General features: G+C 46.0%; 1 protein-coding gene across 1 annotated transcript in view; it reads right to left on the bottom strand.

The window, feature by feature from the left end:
- Adamtsl1 (ADAMTS like 1) overlaps positions 1 to 11,136 on the bottom strand; it is a 996,797-nt gene that overhangs the window by 250,716 nt on the left and 734,945 nt on the right. The window contains exon 6 of the mRNA XM_023715857.1: positions 8,568 to 8,694. Within this exon, the coding sequence (XP_023571625.1) occupies positions 8,568 to 8,694 (127 nt within the window). The remainder of the gene's footprint in view (positions 1 to 8,567; positions 8,695 to 11,136) is intronic.

The raw sequence follows: 11,136 nt of genomic DNA, 5'->3' as shown, positions 1-11,136 counted from the left end.
CGGTTCAATCCCCCAGCACCACATGCCAGCCAGCCCCGCCCCCCTGGTGGGCTGAGCTGGCCACACACACCCACACACGCAATAAGTAAATAAATAAATATTTAAAAAAAATAAAAAAAAATGCAATATGCATTCTATTGGGATATAATTCCCAATAAACTAGGAGAAAAAAGGAACTTCTTCAATTTGATAACAAAAAAAAAAGAAAGAAAGAAAGAAAGAAAGAAAGAAAGAAAGAAAGAAAGAAAGCATTTACAAAAACCTACATCTGGGGGCCAGCCAAATAGCTCAGTGGATTAAAGCACAGGGGCTGGGGGGCTTGATCCTTAGGCCTGCCATGCTGGCCCCACCCCTGGGGCGTGCTGAGACAGCAATTGACACTGGGCGTGGTGGCGCACACCTGTAATCCCAGCTCTTGGGAGACTGTAAACAGGCGGCCCACTATGAGTCTGATCTGGTAGTGAGACCCTGAACACCCTGTAGACATATATATATATATATATAGAACTGTGACTAGGATGAAGGATGACCATGCTCATCACTTCCACTGGCTATTTGGTTGGATGCCCTAGCTAGTACAATATAGCCAGAAAAAGTAACAAGCAGCTAAGAATAGGAAAAAAAAGGGGAAAAAACATCCTTGTTTGTGTACAATATGGTCTTTATGTAGAAAATTTCAATAATCTACCAAAACATTCTTAGGACTATTAGTGTGTTTGGCAAGTTTGCACAATACATAGCCAATACATTCTGTAGTTTGCACATTACACAAAAACCAGTTTTGCTTCTATAAATTATCAATATACAATAGGAATGACACTTAAGCATACAATCCCATTTGTAATAGCTTAAAAATACAAGAGTCATAAATCTAACTGAAATACATAGGATCTGTATGCTATAATATGGACTGAAAAAAGAGATCAAAGACCTAAATGAATGGAGAGACAGAGTCCTCATAGACCAAACAACTTCATGCCCTAAAGATGTCAATCACTTCCCTCCTTGTCAAATTCATATGGAGAATTAACATAATTCTAATCAAAATTCTGGAATTGTTTTCGTAGATGTGGGCAAAATTTGTATGGAATGGAAAGCAGAATACCCAGAAATTAGTTTGAAAAGAGGAATAAAATTGTAGGAATCCTACCACCTGATCTCAAGACTTGCTGTAAAGCCACAGCAACCGAGGCCATAAGGTATTGGTGAAAGGCCAAACACATTGATCAGAAGGGAGAATCAAGAAGTAAGATGCAGGTAGGGGCCGGGGAGATGGCTCAGTGGAATAAGCGCTTCCCTGGCAAGCGCAAGGGTCTGAGTTCAATCCTCGGTTCCACCAAAAAAATAAAATAAAAAAAGAAAGAAGATGCAGGTGTGCAAGATAGCTCAGCGGTCTAAAGCACCTGCTTAGGCAAGCTTAGGCAAGCTCAGGGACCATGATTTGATCCCTGGCAGCACATGCTGCACAGCCTTGCCACAAGGGCAGGCTGAGCCAGCCACAAAAAAGAAAAAAGATGCACAGAAATGGCCAATGGAATTCTAAAAAATATTTAAAGACAATTCAGGGCACAAAATGTTTTTTCAACAAATGTTGCTGGACAGATTAAGCATTGTATGAAAAATGAACCTAGATGTAGACCTCATATATTCTAGGAAAGAACTACAAGTAGGTCACAGCTCTGAAGGCTAAAGTGTTAAACTAAAATATTTTTAAAATAGAAGAAAATCTTTATGACCTTCAGTTAGGCAAGGGGTTCTTACATGACTTTAAAAGCGTAATGCATGAAAGGAGAAAATTGGCAATTTGGTCTTCATTTAAATGAAAAGTTTTCACTCTGTAAAAGATAATGTTAAGTGATTTTGCAAAAAAGGTGCTGGCTGAAAGAATATGCACTAGATGCACTGCATGCGGTGAGCTGACGCTATGCCAAAGAACAAGTAAATGGAATGAAACAGCCCCAACCTGCCGAAGAGATCCACAGAACCACTCAATGTGCTATGCTGCGTTGGACATGGGGAGTCAAGGTTGTTGGTGGGATTGAGATTGCTAAACCTTGATTATCTGAGTGGTCTCAACAAAATCCCAGACATACGTGGAAATACAATGGGAAAGCAGAAGAATGCGGTTAGACTCAGAGAGCAGCCTTCCGGGGCCGTGTTGCTGGCTTTGCACGTGCCGAGGGATGCGCACGGCCTTCAGAGTGGGAAATCAAAACAGAAGAGAAGCAGATTTTCCCAAAGGCTCCTAAGGGGAACACGGTCCTGCTAATGGCTTGCCTTTTTTCCAACAAAGCCCATTTTGCAATGCTGACTCTTAAGAACTATAAAATACTGAATTTGTCTTGCTTAAGTCACCAGGTCTGTGCCAACCTGCTACAGCAGCAGCTGCAGACTAGCACACCATGAGCAGAGTCCACAGCATCAGGGATTGGGAAAATGCAAATTAAAACACTGATGAAATATCGCCACATATCAATTAGAATGGATAAAATTAAAATTGGGACAATATTGATGAAACTGTCATACACTGCTGGGTAGAAATTTTTAAAATAGCCACTCTGGAAAACAATCTGGCCATTTCTTAAAGTGTCAAATGTCCTCCTAGCACACAGTCCAGCCGTACTACTTCTAAGAAGTGATCCCCATGAAATAAAAGTTGTGGACATCCCTAGAAAGTGTGGCGCGTGAGCCCTACAAAGAGGTACACATGAATGATCACAGCAAGGTTATCTGCAACAGCCAAAAAGTGGAAACAACTCAAAGGTCCATCATCAGATGAGTGGAGCAAAAACTGTGCTCTGCCCATACACTGGGGTTACTACTCAGCAGTGGAATGAGCCACTGAACTACTGAACCATCTCAACTATGCCATATGAACGAAGCCAGCAGGAGAGCACATACTGAATACTTCTGTTTGCATCAAACTCGAGGAGATGCAACCTCATTGTAGGGACAGCCATACAGCAGCAGTGTGCAGAGGACAGGTGGAGGAACAGGAGATGTTATAGTTTATGTCTGGCTGCCCCCTCCAAAGCCGCAGCTGGTCATGGGCCCGGGCTTTTCCAAGACAGCTTGCTAAACCTGCCCCTCTTGTTCTCATGCCCTTACCTCCGGAGACAGAGTTACAGGCTTTCCAGCTCCTCCCAGCAGGGGCCAGGGCCCTCACTTTGTAGACACCCTCAGCCTGTGCAGAGGAAGGCAGGGAGATGGTTGGTTGTAAAGGGCCCACCGTAGGGTCGAGGGCCTGCACACAATATCAAGGAGGAGAAGAGGCTTGTGCTCTGTTTTTGCTCTGGTGCTTTGCTGCTGTCTTCCCACACTGTGAACTGCTGCCCTCTGCCATGTGCCGCTCTGCCTTGGCGCCAGCTGAGTATGGACAGAAACCTCTACAAACCGTGAGCTAAGTAAACCTTCCCTTCTTAATTTTGGATGTTGGGTATTTTGTCTCAGCATCAAGACAAAGGTGACTAAGACAAAGGATTACAAGGATTTGGGACGATGGATGCATTTACGACTTTGGCCACAGTGATGGCTGCCTGAGTGTATGCAAAAAGCACACCAAACTATACACCAAATATCTTATGGATTAAATACCAATTTTACTCCAATAAGTTGGGTTTTTTTAAAGAAAGGGACCAATACCAAGGAATTTCTTTTCATTTATTCTTGTAAGTACTATATTACCAGGGCTTCTAATGATGAATAGTGATCAAATTAGAAATGATTGAAGAGTTGGAGTTTCAGAAGCAGTTTAATTTATCATTTATTTTATTTGTTAAACATGAACAGTGGCCGAAATGTCTAAATCTAAGACAAGTCTCTTAAAAATGTGAAGTAAGAGCCCTAAGAGGTCAAAAGTATCATTATAATTTCCTGGATGCAATGGAGACATTTTGCTCTTTGTGTGCATAAGATAATGGTGTGTCTCCCAATCAACAGTGTCTTAGATTCAAAGAAACACAGTGTGTACAGACCTGGGTCACTTCTCCTCCCTCCTCCCAAGTCACCATCGCCACTACCCAGCTCCCCACAGGGCTGCTGTCCCCGCTGTGGTCTGCTCTCAGCAAAGAGTGTTCCCTTAGAAAGGTCCATTAGATCTGCGCACAGTGGCACACTCTGACAGTCCCAGCACCCTACATGGCCAGGGTAGGAAGACTGTGAGCTTGAACCCAGCCTGGGCAAAGTGATGCCTCAATGAGACCCTGTCTCAAAAAGGCAGAGATGTAGCTCAGTTTGAAGACCTTGAGCTCAATGCCAAGTGCCAGCCCACCCTCCACCCCAATGTCAAGAAAGTTCATTCCTCTGCTCCCAGCCCTTCAGGACTTCTCTTCTCCTCCAGATGCAGATCCAAAGTTGAGTATGAGTATTTGCTGGACAAAAATACCCAACATCCAAAGTTGAGTTGTTGCAAAACTCTCCAACACCCCTGCGATTGTCCACCCCACTCATAGCCCTGTCTCCATTACCTCTTATTCCCCATTGAAATACAACTTCACTTGGCCAGGGTAGTGTCTTCATCCTTCATGCAAGATGCACGAATGCACATTTCTCTGCTTGCCTTTTTCCCTCCCTCAGCCCGAAATTCCTTTCCTTTTGCCTTCTGTATTACGCCCTTCTCTCACCACCATCAGATTCCTTCTCAAATGCTTTCTCATTGTTGAGGCTGTTTCTTACTAACCTACTAAAAGTTGCAAGTCTTTCTGAACTCCTTTGGCCAGCAACCCATCCTCATCTTTTTCTTCCCTGCATTGCTTTCTCCATGTTCTCTGTCACCTTCTGTCAGATACACTTTGTTGATCTGTTTCTGTGTGTGTCCCTCACGCCAGCATGTGAACTTCAGGCATGAACTGGACTTGGCTTATTTTGCTGTGCGCCATGCTTCCAACACCTGGAACAATTCCTCAGCACATAGTAGGGATACAGGTCAGTAATCACCACTGAATCAATATACACTCCCAATGGGATCGAGAGTACAGTCTGGAGCATCCAGGAACACAGTGGCAATTTATTACCCATGTTTAAAAATGCATATCCCTTACATGTATTTTGTACTTATCATATAGCGAGTCTTGTGTTTTATTATAAGTGCACTTTGCCCTAAAATCTTTGATCTAGCATGATAGTACAGAAATATACTAACCATGGCCATTATAAATCAGTGTGAGCAACTGTCCGAGAGGTATGACCTCAGGTAGCAGGAGCGTCATTCTATCTTGACACAAACTAGTTTATTCTGCCCTTGCTATGCCTGCGAGGGAGGACAAGCTTTAGGATGCGCAAGTGGTTTACAATCATACAGAAATAAAGAAAGTATGTGCAAAGCTGCAGACAGTAGTTAAGATAGAAAATGGGCTGGCTCTGGGTGTGCTTATTTTCAGAGTATACTTGGGAGACACGCAAAATGGCACACATCAGCAAAATGCTAGGAAATCAGCCTTTAGTTATCAAGAGCCAAAAGTACAGTCACATTAGCTAGTTTCTTTAAAAAAAAAATTGGGTTGAGAAGTCAGGAAGAAGTAACCAGGAAAAATGGAAAAATTTCACACTAGCAGCGGACAGTCATTTTCTTTAGAAAAGGGGGGATGTGGGGATGTTTTGCTATATTTTGCTTGAGTTTGCTCTATTTCCATGGTCTGAATTTGTAACAGGCAATGATAATGTGTTCATATGAAGATGGTTTCTTTTTTTTCACCAGCAAAGAACGGGGGTCGCTTGGTAAGCCCCTCCTACTTCTCTTTCTCCTTCTGGAACCTTCTCTCACGATCTTTCCCCAGTCTTCCATTTTTTTCTTTGTTTCCCCGGGTCTTTATAATATAAGGGAAAAACCTTGGATATAAATTTAGAAAGAAAAGGAGTTCAAGGTGGGGAATCCGGGCGCTGGGGGCTCGAGGCGAGCATGTGGCTAGCTCAGGGTTTCCTTCGGCAGCGCGAGAAGACAGGCCGGCAGGACAGCTCCGGGCGCACCCGGGGGGCTCTGGGCCCCCAGCTGCCTCGTGTCCCCTGCCCGGGGGCTGCGCCCAGTCTGCGAGGACAGGGAGGAAGACTCTCCTGGGGCAGAGACAGCATCCGCCCAGGAGACAGCTCGGCAGCTGCTATGGACAGGCGGAGGCCGTGTGCGTGCTGGGCTCTACTGCATAAATCACGTCGTCATGAGGCAGCGCCAGTGTGCGGCCAACGAGTCCGTCGCGTTTTGCCGCTGAGCACCATCACCAGGAGGTGCACTATAGAATCCACCCATGGTGAGCCTGGCGGTCCTGGGGAACCAGACAGTCGGCCTCTGCTCGGGCTGACCTGGAGGCAGAAGCCGGCTCATTCCAGGGAGCTGGAGTGGCTTGAAGACAGGTGCTGTGCCACCTCACGCAGAGATGGACCTGGGGGGCAAGGAGGCCCCCAAGGGGACAATCCCATAGAAGTTCTTAATTCGGCCAAGCGGTCACCCTGCCTCCATGCCTGCCTTGCTACCTGGAACAACCATCTGTGCCCAGCACAACGCTCTGCCTTTGTTGCCCCTCAGCGAGCCTGGGGGTTGAGTCAGGGCGGGTTTCCCTCCGGTTCCGGGAAGATCCCTGGCCCCTCCTCATTCATCTTGCAGGGTTTGCTGGCCCGAACCCAAGAGAGTAGAGCACTTGTCACTGAGACGCTGATCTGCAGGCTTGAAGAGGACACGCGGCTCTCAGTCTGCCTCCGCTCCTTCAAAGCTTTCCCACCTGTGCTGAGAATCGGGCCTGGGCAAGGGGCTGCTCATCCCTAACAGGCAGGCGAGAGGAAGGCCTCTCGCGGCAGTGTCCTTGCTCCTCTGTGAGAACAGTGAGGCGCGTGACATGAGAAGACTGCAAGGTCCCACCAAGGAAACAGGCTCTCAGCAGTCCCCAGACCTGTCACCTCACATGGACATCCACTTCTGCACCAAATGGCAATTCCCAGATCATTAGGATTGATTCAGTTATGTGGCAAATAATTAGATGTATTTTAATCTTTCCAACATTCCTTGAAGAGTCCTGTAATGTAAGAGTGATCTTTTCAATGTAGCTTTGCAAATAACCAAACTTTGAAATGTAATTGAAATAGTCTCAGGTATTTAAAAGAATTATGGGGACTGGGGAGATGGCTCAGTAAATAAGCTCTTCCCTGGCAAGTGCAAGGGCCTGAGTTCAATCCCCAGTACTGCCAAAACAAAACAAACAAAAGCGTTATGCCTTTTCCTGGTTTCTATTTTCCAACTTCTTTACATTTTCATCTTATAAAAGAAGTTCCAATACTCATGAGCAAAGAAAAATCTTGCCTGAACAGACTTTGTCAATGTCTACGTCACTCTTTCGTTCTATCTGCCAGAGTAGTCCTGATTTTTAAATTCTTATAGAATCACTGTCTCCAGCGAAGTCAGAATGTGGACGGTTCCCAAAGCTAGCACTTCCAATTTCTCATGTGTTTAAAAGTCCCAAGTCTTTTCCGGGCCCCCAGAGATTCACCCTTGTCACAAGCCGCCATTCCACGACTTCTATGACGAGTTCTCTAGGACACACCTGAATAACTGCCTTGCCTTTTGACCTGCAGCTCTACTTAAAGTCATAACCCTGCCATATGTCAACTGTTTTCCCCCAAGAAAACAAAACCACACTTAGCACATGTATTCACTTGCACTTCCCAACCCAGAGGAGACTGGGAAAGGGATAATCAAAGATCTACTGAAAATCCTGGGTAACACTAGGGTCTGCAGATAACTGGCCAGAAATTTCAAAATAATTCTACAAGCACATGTGCTGTGTACAAAGATGATCTTCTGCCTGTAGTGCCTAGAACAGCAGTCATCACAGCGGCCAGTCTACTGCGAGGTGGTCTGGGTCGGTCTGTGATGTGCTGCTGGCTTAGGCATCGTGGGATTCATGCCATCTACCTAATAAGATCTAAGTGGTGGACATCTGGGGTCCTCTGCCACAGTCTACCTATCTGCTTCGAGAAGGTCTGCCAAGAGGCAGGCAGCAGGTTACAAGACAATCCAGAGACAGCTACCAGCTTCGGCTTAGGACTCAGACTCTGGGATCGAATCTCAGCTGTTACTTTATGACACTGCAATTGTGAACAAGTTGTTAATCTCCTTAAGTTGCAGGCATCTTATCCATAACAAAGAAATTAATTCTGCTATGCTCATAAGACTGTTATAAAGATTCAATAAGATTATTTCAGGAAGCCCCAGCACACACAGTCACACAGTGGGTAGTCCGTTCGTGTGCACCCTTGCAGTCTCCCCGCCATATTTCCCTGAGAACCTCCGACTGCCCAAAGGCCGGAGTCGGATGCAGTCTGCCCTCCAGTTGGGGAGCACCACACGTGTCCATGTATAGAGCATGTCTAGTTCACTTTGCTGGGCCTCAGAGGGAGGCTGCACTGGTGACGTGTCCTACTGAAACGAACTCACAAGGCAGCAGCATGAAGTGCTCCACAATTTCAGACTCCTCTCTGCTTTGATGGAGGTATTATTCCTTGATTGCTTGGAGAAGCCAGAGCCAAGCCAGGGGAAGATTACAAGCCAATGAGCACAGAGGTTGCCCCATCTCTTAGTGTCTTACATTTGGTTGCAGAGAGCTGGGACTTATACTGCCCTCGGACCAGCCGGCAGGTGGACCCATCTCCGTTGCAGACCCCACAGTTATCCTCCTTAGCGGTGCTTCCCAGCTGGTGGTCGCAGCCAACAATCTACCGAGAGAGAGAGACGCATAACTCATCTGAGCACCTGTGCAGACAGGACCCACGGAGCGATCGCCGCGCACGACCCCCCCTTCACCCCGAGGGGCACGCAGCAGGCTTCTGTGAGGGCTGAGTTAGACTAGAACGGGAAGCAAGCGTGGGCAGACGACAATTCAGCCTCAAAACAGACATGTTCACAACTCAAATACACAAACCGAAAGGATGTAGGAGAGAGAACAGGAGGTCGGGGGAGGGAAGGGCAGAGAGGTCCAGCAGCACTGATAATACAGAGTCTCGGCTCCAAAGGGACTCCCAGGATCAGTGCCTGGGGCTCACAAGTGACTGAAAGTGCAGCTATGAGGTAACTAGCAGAAAACACCCTGTGCCTAATCCTGTGTTGTCTGTCTTTGGAACACAAGCTGCACACGGCAAGGGTTTGCATGTTGCTTTCCTCATTCCAAATAACTACAACACTGCTCCGTGAACTGCCTTGATACATTTTTGCAAAATAACATAATAATGAGAGCATTTTCTTTGCTATCTAGCACCTCATCTAAGAAAAGCCAAGTACAGTTGACTAGCAGAGACAGGATTAATGTGTGTGTGGAGCAGGACCAGAACTGCCCTGGCAGAGCCTGCGGCAGAAATGACCAACCGGAGGACCTTGCTGCCTGCCTGGCCCTGTCCTGTGCCGGGTGCAATGCCAGCCTCTCTGATGGTCAGAGCAGGTGTCCCCACCTTACAGTGGAGGCTGCCAAGGTGCTTAGCTAGACAAGCTAGTCTAAATACTGCACTTCTAGAAAAGCATTTGTCCAGCTCAGTCCGGGCTGGACAAAATGGCCATCTGCAAAGTCGGTGGGTGAAGTGATTCACAGTTTTACTTTCTTTTCAATTTTGGAGTTTAAAAAAACCTAAACTATTCCAGGTTGTATATCTTATAGTTTTAGTCTGAATTAAGACCAAAAATCTTATTCTACTTTCAAATATTTTTGACAGAATGAAAACTAGATTGATAGTTGAAGGGTCTTATGACCAGAAATTCCTGTTAATTCATTCTGATTTCCAAAACCTTGCCTTTTTTGTGGTTTGATTTTTCTTGTGTACCTCATATATTAGTAACAATTAACATGTATTTAAGCAAATATTTTAAAATATAGTTACCATATTTAGTATTTTGTTATCTCTGTGCTCTATTTTTAAGATGTGGTAATGTTTACTATTCCTTTAAAATACCTTTTAAAATATATTCCAAAGCAGCAGCTCTGTTACATATTTTTTGAAATGCAAGACACCAGGAAAGCATGGTTCTGAGTTCTAGTGTGGGGAACGAGGGAGGATTTGCTTCCTCGGGGCAGGGTGACCTCCACCCGCCCAGGGGCTGCGATGAGGCCAGAGCAGAATCCAGCCAAGTTCCTTCCATGCTCAGCCAAGACCACTGCGGCTTAAGGCTTCTTTGCTTTCTTATCTGTCCAGAGGCCTACAGAAGAGCCAGCCCATTCTGAGCTTACTCTTGTGCTTTGAACACAGTGTGGATGCTCGAAGTATCAGCTAAGCAACACTGACTAAGGCCCTGCCACAGGCCAGACACTGTGCTAGGAGTGAAGTTCCACGGCAAATTTATAAAGCATGGATGGGACCCCCCCCATGAATTTATAGTGCAATGAGGAAGGCAGATTTTATTCAAATAATCGCATAAGTAACAGTGAAACAATGATCATAAGAAAAGCTGGAAGACACATGGTCTTCTGAGAACATCAAATTTGGAGAGTCTGTTGGGTTAGAGAGGCCAGCGAAGACTTGAGTGAGAAAGAGCTGGAGCCAAGGAGGGAACGGGGAAGGGGAGTGAGCGGCCGCAGGGAGGCTTGCTGTGAGGTGGACGGCACCCTTCGGAGCCACCCAGACACCAGCTTACCAGGGAGAAAGGGAAACAGAGTCCACAAAAATTTAAGATCACAAGACTAAATTATCAGATTGCTTGAGTGGGACTGACTCTTGTGTAGACAATCATATATATATACGCATTTGGCATTTGGTACAGGGTTTCCATACACAGCTTGGATTCCTAGTGATCCTCGTGTTTTCAGCACTGGGATTACAGGTGTGCACCACCACCACTCTGTCCCAGGCTCAGCGTGCCTGAGGGTGGGTCAGGTGCGGCATGTGGTGCGGGGGATTGAACCTCGGTCCCTGTGCTTGCCTAAGCAGGCGCTTAGTACAATGAGCTATCTTGCTGGCCCACAATCATCTTATTTTAAGCAGCATTCAAAGAATTCGCCACACTACTGTTTAGCCTGGAATTGAACAGAAATGAATCAGTCCTTTAAGGTCCTGAGCTGTGTGCAAGGACAAGGTGGGTAGTGGGCAAGGAAATTTATACTGTTGGGCACTTCCTACCTAGCTGGAGTTACTCCTTAAATTATAGGAATTTCAGGTTTCCTAAAAGACTTGTTT

The sequence above is a fragment of the Octodon degus genome, unplaced genomic scaffold (genome assembly GCF_000260255.1).
Source record: "Octodon degus isolate 3935 unplaced genomic scaffold, OctDeg1.0 scaffold00044, whole genome shotgun sequence".
Lineage (NCBI taxonomy): Eukaryota > Metazoa > Chordata > Mammalia > Rodentia > Octodontidae > Octodon > Octodon degus.
The sequence above is the reverse complement of the archived record's forward strand: the minus strand, read 5'-3'. Positions and strand labels throughout refer to the sequence as shown.